Source organism: Ursus americanus, chromosome 5 (genome assembly GCF_024610735.1).
Source record: "Ursus americanus isolate L20-20 chromosome 5, mUrsAme1.1.p, whole genome shotgun sequence".
NCBI classification, from domain to species: Eukaryota; Metazoa; Chordata; class Mammalia; order Carnivora; family Ursidae; genus Ursus; species Ursus americanus.
In genome coordinates, this window is record NC_142131.1 from 79,655,789 (window position 1) to 79,673,784 (window position 17,996).

General features: G+C 42.2%; 1 protein-coding gene across 1 annotated transcript; it reads left to right on the plus strand.

The window, feature by feature from the left end:
• Nucleotides 1–623: 623 nt before the first annotated feature.
• Nucleotides 624–1,555, plus strand: LOC123780261 (olfactory receptor 2M3-like). The gene is given in 2 exon segments (XM_045779074.2): nt 624–1,356; nt 1,359–1,555. Coding segments are annotated over 2 exon segments (930 nt in total).
• Nucleotides 1,556–17,996: the final 16,441 nt, after the last annotated feature.

Below are 17,996 nucleotides of genomic sequence, written 5' to 3' on the forward strand. Positions count from 1 at the left end.
AGGTGCCTGCTGATGTTAGGGTCCTCCTCTGCCATAGAGCCTGGGAGATAAGGGTGCTACCTTCCTTGATGATTCTTTTCAAAGAGATGGATCCTAGATCTTTAAAAAAGACACTCCTGGGTCAGAGCAGGCAAGAAGCTTACTTAGCTTTTAAAAGGTTTAGACACCTTGGAGCAACAAGGAGCTTACAATGATAAGTTTTCTAAAGCAAATGCTCTGAGAAGAGGGGAGAGTCACTTCCCTTTTTTAAAATTTGGATTTGTCCTTGCACCTCTCACCCCCTTTCTCTCCTCCTTTCTCTTTCTTTTCCCCAATACTTCACCTCCCCTCTTAAAACTATGTCCTACTTTGACAGCTATTTACCTGCCATTTACACCCTTTCTCTCCATCCTTTGCATTCGCTGGCTCCCCGGTGTTTTAGAGAAGTAAGGATCAAATCCTGCTGGTAACTATCTGAGGGCAGCTGAGAAACAAATGGATTTTCACTACAGGAGGAAAGGGTGGGGCCATGTCAGAGCAATGGGCTCTATCTTTTAGGAGAAACAGGATATGGGTGTTTGGACATGCCACATGAGTAGTTTCTTCATTGGTTTGCTCTTTTGTTTGTTCTCAGGGTCTCGGCCATGGAGCTCTGGAACCACACCTCCCTATCAGACTTCATCCTTTTGGGCCTGTTCAGCTACTCCACATATGATTTATTCCTTTTTTCCCTTGTCCTTCTGGTCTCTGCTATGGCTCTACTTGGCAACAGCCTCTTCCTCCTGCTCATCCAGGCCAACAGGCACCTGCACACCCCAATGTACTTTTTCCTCAGCCAACTCTCCATCACGGACCTGATGCTGATGAGCACAGTGGTGCCCAAGATGGCAGTCAATCTTCTGTCAGGAAGTAAGTCCATTTCTAGGGGTGCCTGTGTCACTCAGATCTTCCTAGTGGTCATGGTCACAGGAGCAGAGTGCTTCCTCTTGGCAGTCATGGCCTATGACCGGTATGCGGCAGTCTGCCACCCTCTGCGGTATCCTGTGCTCATGAACTGGAAGGCTTGCTCTCTCCTGACCATGGCATCCTGGATGGGTGGGGTGTCTGACAGTGTGATTGATGTGAGCGTGGTCTTCAGTTTCCCTTATTGTGGCTCTCTGGAGGTGGATCACTTCTTCTGTGAGGTCCCTGCCCTGCTGCGTCTCTCCTGTGCTGACACCTCACTCTTTGAGGATCTCATCTATGCTTGCTGTGTGGTCATGCTGCTGTTGCCCCTTGTGATCATTGTGGCTTCCCATACTCGGGTCCTCAGAGCTGTCATTAGGATGCCCTCCACAGAGGGCAAACAGAAGGCTCTGACCACTTGCTCCTCCCACCTGCTGTCGTGAGCCTCTACTATGGAGGAACCATGTTTAGCTACATGCAACGGGCCTCCAGTAGGACACCAGTGGGAGACCGAGCCACCTCCATCTTCTACACCATCCTCACTCCAATGCTCAACCCACTGATTTACAGCCTGAGGAACCGGGAGGTAAAAAGGGCCCTGAGGAAGATTCTGGACAGATGGGGAGTGTAGGCATTCCTGCCCTTCTGAGGTTTCCTGTCTTGGTCTGCCCTTTCCTCTGCAAGCTCAGGCTCTCTTGTGGCTCCTCTACTTCCTCTGTACTCATCAGGCCTCTTTGGCTGTTTGGGGCCAGGCTGTGAGCTGAGTAATCTGAAAACCATTTGGATGGAAGATGTCAGGGTAACAGATGTTACGTGACCAGTTGCATAATGAATCTTTCCCCACATTGAGCCACCACTATTTCCATGGAATGAAGGCCCATAGATGCGTTAGTTCCATTCTCCCTACTTTATTCTGAGTTGCATGTTGAAAGTGAGCAATGAGGGAGAACCAATTCAGAACTCATTTGTGCACTGAAATGTAGTACATTGTGCTAGAGTCTGGCATAGAGGAGCTGCGATACTTTGGGCAAGGTTGTTTCTCTCTCTGGTCTTCCCTTTGTGATCTGTACTATCATAGCTACATGTAAAGTAAGTCCAACATATCTGACACTAATTATTTACTAATTACAAACTATTTACTGGAATACAATCTCCATTTCTGTGAATTTTATGTTGTTAAGCAACATAAAGATTTTTGTGCCTTCTTGCAATTGTGCTTTACATGCAAGTATTAATGTGTAAAATCTCAACAATAAATGACCAGCACATTTTCTAGCCTACCACCTATGCTGACAGCACCACACTGCAGAAATTATAGAGGATACACACATGTCATTCTATGCAAAGGAGGTAATTTGGGATCAGATTGATTCTTGATCATTGAGAGTAGAGGTGGAACAGGAGTGAGGTGTAAGAGGACTCTGGCAGGAACTGGTTTCTATAGTTTCCAACACAGGCTCTCTGGAGGGATTTGGGAAATAATCTCTTGACCATGTATTCTGCAAAGATCATCTTTCTTTCTTTCTTTCTTTCTTTCTTTCTTTCTTTCTTTCTTTCTTTCTTTCTTTCTTTCTTTCTTTCTTTCTCTCTCTCTCTCTCTCTCTCTCTCTCTCTCTCTCTCTCTCTTTCTTTCTTTCTTTCTTTCTTTCTTTCTTTCTTTCTTTCTTTCTTTCTTTCCTTTTAGTATTTTGTTTATTTATTTGAGACAGAGGGAGAGAGAGCACAAGCAGAGGGACTGGCAGGCAGAGGGTGAGGGACAAGCAGACTGCCGCTGAGCAGGGAGCCTGATGTGGGATCAATCCCAGGAACTGGGATCATGACCTGAGTCGAAGGCAGAGACTAAAGTGACTGCACCATCCAGGAACCCCTACACTGATCTTCTAACACACTGGACTAAATATATCACCTCCATCTCATTCACACTGCTCTCAAGAGACCTGCATTGACTTCCTGAGAGTCCATGGAGGATGTCGGGCACTATGTGGGGGTGCACATGGAATGGTGATGTAAAGAGCATAGTCCAGCCCTGGGGGAGTCTGGCCACAGATACAATGTGTTCCAAGCACAGGGGACAGTCTTCTTGAGCAGAGAGAGCCAGGGATAAAGCTAAAGAGAGCTGACCAGAGGGAATGGGGCCCAAATCGTCTAGGGTCTAGTAGGTCACCATAGGATGGTCAGATTTTGAGCAGAGGGGAGATATGATCCGCCCTAAGGTTTCATAGAACCACTGTGGCTGTTTTGTAAGGTCCATAGTGATGGTCGTGTAATAAGTCAGGTGAGAAATGATGGCACTTGGACCAGGGTAGAAATAAAGGAGGTGGCAGAAGTTGACAGGTTTCAGGTATAATTTGAAGGTCAAGCCATAGGACTTTCTTCCTTATAAGAGTTGAAGATATTGCTAGTTCACAAGGTTGTATGAGCAATAAAATGAGAAATGACATTTAACTTGTTTGCTACTCTGAACTCTTTGTTAGCTTCATTTATTAAAATGCACATGTGAGTCAATAATTAATCCTTTTCTTAATAATGATATACAATGTTATGTCATTTTAAAAAAGCAAATTTTCAAGTAATTGTCTAATTTCAACATGTTACAGAGTAGATGTATTATAGACCATTGTACATGTTGCCAACGTTCATTCCTGCACCTTCCCTGGGTCCTGTCTAGATTGGGGACACCTCAGTGGAACTCCATATGGAGCACTGCCCACTCCTCCAGATGGACCCAGAATTTCAACATCATTCCCAGTTTCAAGGAGGTGAAACCCCACAGCCCCACAGCCTCTCCTCAGGATCCAAGACAATGCAGCCTGGGCTTCTCCATCCTCTGTATTGTTTACAACCATAAATCTCCTGTGGCACTGGGATAGCCACCCCAATGCTCCAGGTTAATTCCCACATCCTTAGGGTTTCGGAGTAGGAGGTAGGCAGGTGGGCATCACTGGGTATCCCAGGCCCAAGAGCAGCCCTCCAACATGCCTGCCAGACAGATGGCACAGGAGGGTGAAGCAGCTGGTGCTTGTGGGATGCCCATCTCCTGGAAGCTCAGGAACTTCTTCTTCAATGCCACAGCTATGCATGGGTAGGAATTCTTCCAGCAGGAGGTGCCCTCCTGCCTGACTGTGAAGGTCAACCCGGGCAGGGCAGGGAAACCAGAAAGGCACCTCCTCCACGGGGCCAGAGGTCAGCCCTTTGCATAAGGGTCTGGGGGCTTCGAGCTCTGCTGTCCTCCACTGGAACTGAGGCTACAGGTTTGCCAAAGTGTGGTAGCCCTAGAGGCGGAGAGGTTTGTGCATTTAACTATGGGAGATTAGGGGTGATTAGTGCATCAAGTGTCTTCCAGGTGCCAAGTACCATAGGAAATGCCCCAATATCCATGGTCTACCTGCTGTGGCATCTATCTCAGCTGTGGAGAACTGATGACCAGGGCACGGGAGCAGCATGAGTTACCATTTTCTCCTATCCCCTGTTTCCTTTTCTCCTGGTGTTCCAAGCAGACTTCTGGACCCCATTAGCGTGTTATCCTTGGTGGTTTTGCAGTTTGAATGTGATATATCTGGGTGGTTTTTGTTTGATTGGGTTTGGTTGTTTGCACTTATTTTGTGTGGTGCTCTCTAACCGTCCCTGATGGCTGCTTGTTTTGCTGTCTGACACTAATTTGGGGGAAATTCTCCTGTCATTATTGCTTCAGTTATTTCTTCTGTTCTTGTCTCTCTTTTCCTGCTGGTATTCGCCTTACACACTTGTTACACCTTTACAGTTGTCTCACATCCTTGGATATTCTATTCCTTTTTTCCCTACTTTTTTCTCTTTACTTTTCAGTTTTCAAAGTTTCTGTTTTCATAACCTCAAGTTCAGAGATTCTTTCTCCATCTGTGTCCATTCTGCCAATAAGACCATCGAAGGCATTCTTCCTTTCCTTTAGTGTGCTTGAACTCTAGCATTCTTCTTGATTCTTAGAATTTCCATCTCTGTGTATATTATCCATCTCTTCTTGCATGTTGTCTATATTTTCAATTAAATCCCTTAGAATATTTTTTAAATTCTATTAGCCAACATATAGTACATCATGCATTTCAGATATAGAGTTCAGTTATTCATCAGTTGCATATAATACCCAGTGCTCATCACATCATGTGCCCTCCTTAATGCCCATCACCTAGTGACCCCTTCCACCCACTCAACTCCCCTCCAGAACCCTCAGTTTGTTTCCTATAGTTAAGAGTCTCTCATAATTTTTCTCCTTTTCTCATGACTTCCCATTCATTTTTCTTCCCTTCCCCTGTGGTCCTCCATGCTATTCCTTATATTCCATGTATGAGTGAAACCATATGATAATTGTCCTTCTCTAATTGACTTATTATTATTATGGTTATTATTATTATTATTATTATTCAGCAGAATATCCAGTTATCCATGTCGATGTAAATAGTAAGTATCCATCCTTTCTGATGGCTGAGTAATATTCCATTGTGTGTGTGTGTGTGTGTGTGTGTGTGTGTGTGTGTGTATCTCACATCTTCTTTATCCACTCATCTCTCTGTGGACATCTCAGCTCTTTCCATAGTTTAGCTGTTGTGGACATTGCTGCTATAGACATTGGAGTGCAGGTGTCCCTTCAGATAACTGCATTTGTATCTTTGGGGGTAAATACCTAGTAGTGCAATTGCTGGGTCACAGGGTAGCTCTATTTTTATCTTCTTGGGGAACCTCCATACTATTTTCTAGAGTGGCTGTACCAGCTTGCATTCCCAGTAGCAGTATAGGACAATTCCCCTTTCTCCACATCCTCACGAACATTTGTTGTTTCCTGACATGTCAATTTTAGCCATTCTGACTGGTGTGAGGTGGTATCTCATTGTTGTTCCGATTTGTATTTCCCTGATGCCAAGTGATGTGGAGCATTTTTACATATGTCTGTTGGCCACTTGTCTGCCTTCTTTGGAGAAATGTCTGTTCATGTCTTCTGCCCGTTTCTTGACTGGATTATTTGGTTTTTTGGGGTGCTCAGTTTGAGAAGTTCTTTATAGATCTTGGATACTAGCCCTTTATCTGATATGTCATTTACAAATATTGTCTCCCATTCCATTGGTTGCATTTTAGTTTTGTTGACTGCTTCCTTTGTTTTATAGAAGCTTTTGATCTTGATGAAGTCCCACTAGTTCGTTTTTGCTTTTGTTTCCCTTTCCTTTAGAGACGTGTCTAGCAAGATGTTGCCGCTGCCAAGGTGGAAGTGGTTGCTGCCTGTGTTCTCCTGTAAGATTTTGATGGATTCTTGTCTCACATTGAGGTCTTTCATCCATTTTGAGTTTATGTTTTTGTGTGGTGTAAGAAAATGGTCCAGTTTCATTCTTCTGTGTGTTGCTGTCCTATTTTCACGGCATCGTTTATTGAAGAGACTGTTTCCTTTTCATTGGATAGTCGTTCCTGCTTTGTTGAAGATTAGTTGACTATAGAGTTGAGGGTCCATTTCTGGGATCTCTATTCTGTTCCATTGATCTATGTGTCGGTTTTAGTGCCAGTACCATACTATCTTGATGATTACAGATTTTTTTAAGATTTTATTTATTCTTGTTTTGCGAGAGAGCGTAAGAACAAGAGAGTAAGCATGAGTTGGGGGAGGCAGAGGTTGAAGCAAACTCCCTGCTGAGCAGGTAACCCTTGTGGAACTCAATACCAAGACTCAGGGATCATGTCCTGAGCTGAAGGCAGATGCTTAACAAACTGAGCTACCGAGGAGCCCAATGATTACAGCTTTGTAATAGAGCTTGAAGTTCGACATTGTGATGTTACTAGCTTTGGTTTTTGTTTTCATTTTTTTCAACATTAATCTGGCTATTCAGGGTCTTCTCTGGTTCCATACAGATTTTAGGGTTATTTGTTCCAGAGTTGTGAAAAATGTTGATGTTATTTTGATAGGGATTGCTTTGAATGTGTAGATTGCTCTGGGTAGTATAGACATTTTAACATGTATTCTTCCAACCCATGAGCATGGTATATCTTTCCATTTCTTTGTGTCTTCCTCAATTTGTTTCATAAGTGTTCTGTAGTTTCTAGAGTACAGATTCTTTACATCTTTGTTTAGGTATATTCCTAGGTATCTTATGGTTTTTGATGCTTCTGTAAATGGATTCCATTCCCTAATTTCTCATTCTACAATTACATTGCTAATGTAAGAAAAGCAACTGATATCCATGCATTGATTTTGAATATGGCCATATGACTGAATTGTTACATGATTCTAGTATTTTGGAGGAGTAATTTGTGTTTTCCACATAAAGTATCATGTCATCTGTGAACAGAGAAAGAGAGTTAGACTTCTTCTTTGCAATTGAAATGCCTTTTATTTCTTTTTGTTCTCTGATTGCTGTTGCTAGGTCTTCTAGTACTATATTTCTTTTTATAATAATATTTTTTATTATATTATGTTAGGCACCATACAGTACATCCCTGGGTTTTGACGTAAAGTTCTCTGATTCATTAGTTGCGTATAACACCCAGTGCACCATGCAATACGTGCCCTCCTTACTACCCATCACCAGCCTATCCCATTCCCCCACCCCTCACCCAACTGAAGCCCTCAGTTTCTCAGAGTCCATAGTCTCTCATGCTTCATTCTGTCTTCCGATTACCCCCCATTTCTTTATCCCTTTCTTCTCCTACCAATCTTCCTAGTTCTTAGTTCCATAGATGAGAGACACCATATGATAATTGTCTTTCTCTGCTTTACTTATTTCACTTAGCATTATCTCCTCCAGTGCCATCCATGTTGCAGCAAATGATGAGAAATCGTTCTTTTAGATAGCTGAGAAATATTCCATTGTATATATGGACCACACCTTCTTAATCCAGTCAACTGTTGAAGGGCATCTCGGCTCCTTCCACGATGTAGCTATTGTGGACAATGATGCTATGAACATTGGGGTGCATATGGCTCTTCTCTACACTATGTCTGTCTCTTTGGGGTAAATACCCAGTAGTGCAATTGCTGGATCATAGGGTAGCTCAATTTTTACCTTTTCAAGGGACCTCCACACTGTTTTCCAGAGCGGCTGTACCAACTTGCATTCCCACCACCGATGTAGGAGGGATCGCCTTTCTCCAATCCTCTCCAACAATTGTTGCTTCTTGGCCTGTCAATTTTTGCTATTCTAACTGGCATAAGGTGGTATCTTAGTGTGGTTTTGATTTGAATTTCCCTGATGGCTAATGATTTTGAATATTTTTCATGTGTCTGTTAGCCATTTGTATGTCTTCATTGGAAAAGTGTCTGTTCATATCTTCTGCCCATTTTGTGATTTGTTTATTTGTTTCTCATGTATTGAGTTTGAGAAGTTCTTTGTAGATCTTGGATACCAGTCTTTTATCTGTAGTGTCATTTGCAAATATATTCTCCCATTCCGTGGGCTGCCTCCTAGTTTTTTTTGACTGTTTCCTTGGCTGTGCAGAAGCTTTTTCTCTCTTTTTTTTATTTAATGTTTTTTTTATTATATTATGTTAGTCAACATACAGTACATCCCTGGTTTCTGATGTAAAGTTCTATGATTCATTAGTTACGTATAACAACCAGTGCACCATGCAATATGTGCCCTCCTTACTACCCATCACCAGTCTATCCCATTTACCCACCCCCCTCCCCTATGAAGCCCTCAGTTTGTTTTTCAGAGTCCATAGTCTCTCATGGTTCATTCCCCCTTCTGATTACTCCCCTTTCTTTATCCCTTTCTTCACCTACCAATCTTCCTAGTTCTTATGTTCCACAGATGAGAGAAATCACATGATAATTGTCTTTCTCTGCTTGATTTATTTCACTTAGCATTATCTCCTCCAGTGCCGTCCATGTTGCAGCAAATGTTGAGAAATCATTCTTTCTGATAGCTGAGAAATATTCCATTGTATATATGGACCACACCTTCTTAATCCAGTCATCTGCTGAAGGGCATCTCAGTTCCTTCCACGATTTGGCTATTGTGGACAATGTTGCTATGAACATTGGGGTGCATATGGCTCTTCTCTTCACTATGTCTGTCTCCTTGGGGTAAATACCCAATAGTGAAATGGCTGGGTCATAGGCTAGCTCAATTTTTAACTTTTTAAGGGACCTCCACACTGTTTTCAAGGGTGGCTGTACCAACCTGCATTCCCACCAACAATGTAGGAGGGATCCCCTTTCTCCACATCCTCTCCAGCAATTGTTGTTTCTTGCCTTGTCTATTTTTGCCATTCTAACTGGCATAAGGTGGTATCTTAGTGTGGTTTTGATTTGAATTTCCCTGATGGGTAATGATTGTGAACATTTTTCTCTTGATGAAGTCCCACAAGTTCATTTTTTTTTGTTTCTCTTGCCTTTGGAGATGTGTCACAAAAAAACGTTGCTGTAGCCGATGTCAAAGAGGTTGCTGCCTATGTTCTCCTCTAGGATTTTGATGGACTCCTGTCTCACATCGAGGTCTTTCATCCATTTGGAGTTTATTTTTGTGTATGGTGCGAGAGACTGGTCAAGTTTCATTCTTTTGCATGTAGCTGTCCAATTTTCCCAGCATCATTTATTGAAGAGACTTTTTTCCACCGGATGTTTTTTCCTGCTTTATCAAATATTAGTTGCCCAAAGAGCTGAGGGTCCTTTTCTGGGTTCTCTATTCTGTTCCATTGGTCTATGTGTCTGTTTTTGTGCCAGTACCATGCTGTGTTTGTGATCACAGCTTTGTAGTACAGCTTGAAATCCGGCATTGTGATGCCCCCAACTTTGTTTTTCCTTTTCAACAATTCCTTTGAGATTCGGGGCCTTTTCTGATTCCACACAAATTTAAGGGCTGTTTGTTCCAGTTCTTTGAAAAATGTCATCGGTATTTTGATTGTGATAGCATTGACAGTATAGATGCTCTGGGTAGCATGGACATTTTAACTATGTTAATTCTTCTGATCCATGAGCATGGAATATTTTTCCATATTTTTGTGTCTTCCTCAATGTATTTCAGGAGTGATTTGTAGTTTCTAGAATATAGATCCTTTATGTCTCTGGTTAAGATAATTTCAAGATAACATATGATTTTTAGTGCTATTGTAAATGGAATGGATTCCCTCATTTCTCTTTCTTCAATCTCATTCTTCGTGTATAGAAATGCAACTGATTTCTGCGCATTGATTATGTTTCCTGCCACATTACCAAATTGCTTTATAAGTTCTAGTAGTTTGGGGTGGATTCTTTTGGGTTTTCCATATAGAGTATCATGTCATCTGTGGAGAGACAATTTGACTTCTTTGCCGATTTAGATACATTTTATCCCTTTTTGTTGTCTGATTGCTGTTGCAAGGACTTCTAGTACTATGTTGAATAATAGTGGCAGAAGTGGGCATCCCTATCGTGTTCCTGATCTTAAGGGAAAGGCTTCCAGCTTTTCCCCATTGAAAATTATATTTGCTGTAGGCTGTTCATAGATGGTTTTTATGAGATTGAGAAATGTACACTCTATCCCTACACTCTGAAGGGTTTTCATCAGGAAAGGATGCTCTAATTTGTCAAATGCTTCTTCTGCATCTAATGAGAGGATCATATGATTCTTGACTTTTTTCTTTTTGATATAATCTATTACACTGATAGATTTGCGAATGTTGAAGCACCCTTGCAACAGAAGGATGAATCCCACTTGGTCATGATGGATAATCCTTTTAATGTACTGTTGGATCCTATTAGCAAGGATCTTGTTGAGAATTTTGGCGTCCATATTCATCAGGGATATCGGTCTGTAATTCTTCTTTTGGAAGGGGCTTTTGCCCGGTTTGGGGATCAAGGTAATACTGGCCTCATAGAAAGAATTTGGTAGTTTTCCTTGTCTTTCTATTTTTTGAAACAACTTCAGGAGAATAGGTATTCTTTCTTCTTTGAATGTTGACAGAATTCCCCGGGGAATCTATCTGGTCCTGGAGTCTTGTTTTTCGGGAGGTTTTTGGTAACTGCTTCAATTTCTTCATAATTAATTGGTCTATTTAAAAAATCATTTCTTCTTTATCAGTCTTGGTAGTTCATAGGTTTCCAGTAAGTCATACATTTCTTCCAGATTATTTATTTTATTGGCATAAAGCTGTTGATAGAAGTTTCTAATGATCCTTCCTATTTCATTTGTGTTGGTTATGACCTCTCCCTTTTCATTCATAATTTTGTTAATTTGGGTCCTTTCTCTATTCTTTTGGATAAGTCTTCCCAGTGTTATCGATTTTATTTATTCTTTCAAAGAACCAGCTTGTAGTTCTGTTGATCTGCTCTGCTGTGCTCCTGGTTTCTAATTCATTGATCTCTGCTCTAATCTTGATCAACTGCTTTCTCGTGCGTGGATTAAGCCTATTCATCTGTTGCTGTTCCAGCTTCTGGAGGTGTGAATATAAAATCTGCATTTTAGATTTCTATTCTTTTGAGTGAGGCTTGGATGGCTGTTTATTTTCCCCTTAGGACTGCCTGTGCAATGTCCCATAGGTTTTGGACTGTTGTGATTTCATTCTCGTTGGTCTCCATAAATTGTTTAAATTGATTTTTGATTTCCTGGTTTATAGAATTATTCTTGAGCAGGATGGTTCTTAGTTTCCAAATGTTTGAGATTCTTCCAAATTTTTCCTTGTGATTGAGTTCCAATTTCAAAGCATTGTGGTCTGAGAATATGCAGGGAATAATTTGAGTCCTTTGGTATCGTTGAGACCTGTTTTGTGACCAAGAACATGGTCTATTCTAGAGAACGTTCCATGTGCATTCGAAAGGAGTGAGTATTCTTTTGTTCTGGGGTGTGGTGTTCTGTATATATCTATGAGGTTGATCTGGTCTAGTATGGCATTCAAAGCTCTTGTTTCTTTGTTGATTTTCTGCTTAGGTGAACTGTGTATTGCTTTTTTATATTTTGCCAGATAAGGAATTTAATTTGAGAGTTATTTTCTTCCAGTACATTGAAAATACCCATATATAATCCTCTGGCTTCCACGGTTGATGTAGACAACTCAGTGGTCAGTCTATGAGTTCTTTGAATGTCAATATTTTTTTCAATTTGCTTTTACATTATCATTGTCTTTGTCTTTGTTTTTTTTTACCATCTTAGGAACCACTTGGGTTCTTAAACCTATGGACTGGTATCTTTCACTCAAATACTGCTTCTATCCCATTCTCTCTTCTCTCCTTCTGGGACTCCACTTAAAAGTACATTATAATGGGGCACCTAGGTGGCTCTGTCGTTAAGCATCTGCCTTTGGCTCAGGTCATGATCCCAGTGTTCTGGGATTGAGCCCCACATGGTGCTCCCTGCTCAGCGGGAAGCCTGCTTCTCCCTCTCCCACTCCCCCTGCTTATGCTCCCTCTCTTGCTGCCTCTCTCTCTGTCAAAATAAATAAATATAATCTTAAAAGAAAGCACCTTATATATTGTCTCAGTATCTTCTTCATTTTGATTATTTTTCAGTTCTAGAATTTTTATTTGATTTTGTTCAAATCCATTATGTTATTTTATATACATATACTTTCCTTTTCCCTTCTAAAATGTTCAAGCCCGGCTTTTTTGTCTAGAACATAATAAATATTTTATGGTTTATCTGATAATTTCAAAATCTGGTAGTGGAGTTTTGAGGTCCCCTACTGTTAACATATTTTTATCTATATGTCTCTTTATTCTGGTTAAGAGTTGTCCTGTGTATCTTCTTGCTCCCCTGTCAGGGGTGTAGATATTTATAATTGTCATATCCACTTGTTGGATACAACCTTTAAGAATAATATAGTGCCCTTCTGTGTCTCTAACTACAGTCTTTAGTTTAAAATCCAATCTGCCTGATATGAGAATTGCTACCCCAGCTTTCTTTGGAGGTGCATTGGCATGAAGAATGGGTCTCCATCCCTTCACTTTCAGTCTCGATGCATCTTTAGGTTTAAGATGAGTCTCTTGTAGACAGCAAATGGATAGGTCATGTCTTTTTATCCATTCTGCCACCCTGTGGCATTTTATGGGAGCATTTAGGCCATCACATTGAGAGTAATTACTGAGAGATATGATTTTAATGATGTCATGTTGCCTGTAAAGTCTTTGTTTCTATAGATTGTGACTTCCTGTTCTGTTTCATTCTTGGGGCCTTTTTACCTTTATAGAACCCCCCTTAATATCTCCTGTAGGGCTGGTTTCGTGGTTATGAAATTGGTCAGTGACTGCCGATTCTGGAAGATCTTTATCTCTCCATCAATTCTGAATGACAGCCTTGCTGGATAAAGGATCCTTGGCTGCATGTTTTTCTCTGGAAGAGCTTTAAAAATGCCCCCCCCCAACCCTTTCTCTGATTCTAGGTCTGTGTAGACAGGTCTGACCTCATTCTGATACCTTTGCCTTGGTACGTGAGAAATTTCTTTGCCCTGGCCACTTTCGATACCGTATCCTTGGATCTAATATTTGCAAATTGCACTATGACGTTACGTGGTGTAGGTTTATGGTGGCTGAGATTGGGAGGGGCACTCTCTGCCTCTTGGACATGAATGCTTGTTTCATTTGCTAGATTGGAGATTTTCAGCTACAATTTGTTCAAATATCTCTTCTAGACCTCTCTCTTTCTCCACCTCCTCAGGGATGCCGATGATTCTGACATCGGAACGTTTCATTGAGTCGGTAATCTCCTGTGACCTACGTTCTTGAGATTGGATTTTTTTTAGCCAAGTTTCTGTTTTAGCTTTCTCTTCTAGTATCCCATCCTTTAATTCACTAATTCGTTCTTCTGCCTCATTTACCCTGGCTGTCAGAGCATCTAATTTTGACTGCATTTGATTAATAGCATTTTTAATTTCTGCCAGATTCGCTCTTATTTCTGCCCTTAGAGATTCTATATTCTCATTAACATTTTCATTAATACTTTTTTCAAGTCTACACATCACCTTGACCATTGTTACTCTGAACTCCATTTCTGATAATTTGGTTATATCCATATCCATCAGTTCTGTGGCAGAGGCCACATACTCATTATCTTTTCTTTGCTGGGGGGGGATTTCTCCTTCTTGTCATTCTGTTGAGGAGAGATTGCGGGGTTGTCCAGAGCCCAAATTATTGACCAGGACCTGGGCAGTGTGCTCTTGTTTTATAGGGATCTTATGGATGTAGGCTTCTTGATTTTTCAGTCTGCCTTCTGGGGGAGGGGCCTGCTGCACTTATACTGAAGCAACCCTGTTTGGGTAGAGTATCCCTGTCCTCTGCGAGTGGGATGGAGATAGGCACAATGTGAGCTGGTATTTTAGGGCTTTTGTACTCTGAGGCTTTCTTTGGCAGTTTTCTGTGACTCTTCTGAGAGTCAGAGCAGCAGTGGCCGTATCCTAGCCTATGTCTCAGAACAGAGAGATTGCAGTCTGTTCTCCATTGAGCTCCCCTAGTCTCTTTAACTCTGTTTCTGTTGGTGCTGTTTAAAACCCTGCAGTGTCCCAGGTTGTGCGCCCCACAGCTGGTGTCCCAACCCTCACTTCCAGGGCCCGCACATCTCTGTCCTTTGTGTTTCTAACACCGCCACCTGCCAGCCACCCCGGCGCATGCTCCCGAGCTCCCTATTTCAGTATGGTTCATGGGCACCCCGGAGCACAGGTTTTCAGTCTGGTCATGTGTGCACTCCTGAGCTCCCCGTCTCAGTCTGGTTCCAGTGAGTGCACCAGAGAGCCGGTTTTCAGTTTGGTCGCACACGCATTCCCAGGCTCACGGTCTCAATCTGTTCTCTCATGGGTCCCCTTCCACGAGTCCAGCCCACTCCCCATTGCAGGTGGCTACCGCTTCCTGGTGCACAAGCGCGGAGGCTCCCTCTGCCTTCCTTTTCTCTTCTGATATCTGTGCGCGGATTCACAGCTCCCCGCTTCATACCTCAATACTCAGTGTTGGAGATGTTCGTTTGTAGAGATCCAGATGTATCTTCCTGCATCTAAGGCTGCTTCTGGATGGTCTGTTACCTCTCCAGCTTGGCTCAGTGGACCAGCTGAAAAAAGGGGACCCCTACTTCTCCACCATCTTAACTCCTTGTCTTTTCTTTTCTTAATGTGATGTATCATGCTGATTAATTTGCAAATGTTGAACTACTCTTGCATCCCAGGAATAAATCCCACTTGGTCATGATGAATAATCCTTTTAATGTACTTTTGGATCCTATTTGCTAGGATTGTTGAGAATTTTACCATTTATGTTCGTTAGGGATATTGGATTGTAATTCCCCTTTTGATGGGTTCTTTGCTTGGTTTTGTGATCAGGGTAATGCTGGCCTGAGAGAACGAGTGTGGATGTTTTCCTTCTGCTTCTATTTTTTAAAAACAGCTTCAGAAGAATAGGTATTATCTTCTCTAAATGTTTTGTAGAATACCTCTGGGAGTGGTCTGGCCCTGGACTCTTGTTTTTTGGGAAGTTTTTGATTACTGCTTCAATTTTGTTACTGGTAATTGGTTTATTCAGAAGATCTATTTCTTGGAGAGGGAGTTAAGATGGCAGAGGAGTAGGGGGCCCCTTTTTCAGCCGGTCCCCTGGATAGGTACCAGACCAGCCTGAACATCCACAGAATCAGCCTGAGACACAGGAAGATACATCTGGATCTCTACAAATGACCATATCCAGCGCTGAGTATTGAGGTATGAAGTGGGGAGCCCTGAAACCGCGCACAGATATCGGAAGATAAACAGAAGGGGGAGGGAGCCACTGTGTTCGGGCGCCAGGAAGCAGTAGCCACCTGTATGGGGGAGCAGGCGGACTCATGGACCGGCACACACGAGAGAGCAGACTGTGACAATGAGCCGGGGAACATGCACCACCAGACTGAAAACTGGAGCTCTGGTGTGCTCACTGGAACCAGACTGAGACCGGGAGCTCCAGGAGCGTGCGGGGGTGGCTGGCAGCTGATGGCCAGCGGTGTTAGAAACACAAAGAACAGAGACACGATGGCCCTGGAAGTGAAGGCTGGGACGCCAGCTGTGGGGCACACATACTGGGATGCTGCAGGGTTGAGCAGCACCAAGAGTAACAGAGTTAAAGTGGCCAGAACATCAGTAGAGAATGGTCCGCGATCCCTCTGTTCTGACACAGAGGCTGAGATTCGGCCACTGATGCTCTGACACTCAGAAGAGGCACAGCAAACCACCAGGGAAAGCCGCCAAAGAACAAAATACTGGCTCACAGGGTGCCCATCCCCATCCCCCCTCGCAGGGGACATGGAGACTCCACCAAAACAGGGTTGCCTGAGTATCAGTGTGGCAGGCCACTCCCCCAGAAGGCAGGCTGAAAAATCAAGAAGTCCACATCCCTAATATCCCTATAAAACAAGGGAACACGGCCTGGGTCCCAGTCAATAATTGGGGCTCTGGACAACCCCGCAACCTCTCCTCATCAGAATGATGAGAAGGAGAAAACCCCCCAACAAAGAAAAGACAATAATTCTGTGGCCTCTGCCACAGAACTAATGGATATGGATATAACCAAATTATCAGAAATGGAATTGAGAGTAACAACGGTGAAGATGATGTGTAGACTTGAAAAAAGTATTAAAGAAAATGTTAATGAAAATATAGAATCTCTAAGGGTGGAAATAGGAGTGAATCTGGCAGAAACTAAAAATTCTATGTGCCAAATGCAGTCAAAACTACAGGCTCTGAAGGCTATGGTGAATGAGGCAGAAGAACGTATCAGTGAATTGGAGGATGGGTTAGTAGAAGAAAAAGCTAAAATAGAATCTGGACTCAAAAAAATCCATGTTCACGAATCTAGGTAATGGGAGATTACTGACTCAATAAAACGGTCCAATGTCAGAATCATCGGTACCCTGGAGGGGGTGGAGAAAAACGGAAGTCTAGAAGAGATATTTGAACAAATTGTAGCTGAAAACTTCCCTAATCTAGCAAGGGAAACAAACATTCGTGTCCAAGAGGCAGAGAGGACCCCTCCCAAGCTCAACCACGAAATACATATGCCATGTCACATCATAGTGCAGTTTGCAAATGTTAGATCCAAGGATACAGTATTGAAAGTGGCCAGGACAAAAAAATTTCTCACGTACCAAGGCAAAGGTATAAGAATTACATCAGACCTATCTACACAGACCTGGAATGAGAGAAAGGGTTGGGGGGCATTTTTAAAGCTCTTTCTGAGAAAAACATGCAGCCAAGGATCCAGCAAGGCTGTCATTCAGAATTGATGGAGAAATAAAGAGCTTCCAGAATGGCCAGTAATTGAACAATTTTGTTACCATGAAACCAGCCCTACAGGAGATATTAAGGGGGGGGTTCTATAAAAGTAAAAAGACCCCAAGAGTGATAAAGAACAGAAAGTCACAATCTATAGAAACAAGGACTTTATAAGCAACATGGCATCATTAAAATCATATCTCTCAATATTGAGTCTCAATGTAAATGGCCTAAATGCTCACATAAATGCCATGGGGCTGCAGATTGGATAAAAAGACATGACCCATCCATTTGCTGTCTACAAGAGACTCATTTTGAACCTAAAGATACATTCAGACCCTAAGTAAAGGGATGGAATACCATCTTTCACGTCAACGGATCTCAAAAGAAAGCTGGGGTAGCAATTCTCATATCAATCAGATTGGATTTTAAACTAAAGATATAGTTAGAGACACAGAGGGGCACCATATTATTCTTAAAGGATGTATCCAACAAGTGGATATGACAATTATAAATATATATGCCCCTAACAGGGGCAGCAAGATACACAAGCCAGCTCTTAACCAGAAGAAAGAGACATATAGATAAAAATACGTTAATAGTAGGGGACCTCAATACTCCACTATCAGCAATAGACAGATCACCTAAGCAAGAAATCAGCAAAGAAACAAACTCTTTGAATGCCATACTGGACGAGTTGGATCTCATAGATCCATACAGAAAACTACACCCCAGAAGCAAAAAATACTCATTCTATTCTAATGCCCATGGAACATTCTCAAGAATAGACCATGTTCTGCATCATAAAACAGGTCTCAACTGATACCAAAGGACTGAAATTATTCCCTGCATATTCTCAGACTACAACGCTTTGAAATTGGAACTCAACCACAAGGAAAAATTTGGAAGAAACTCAAACACTTGGA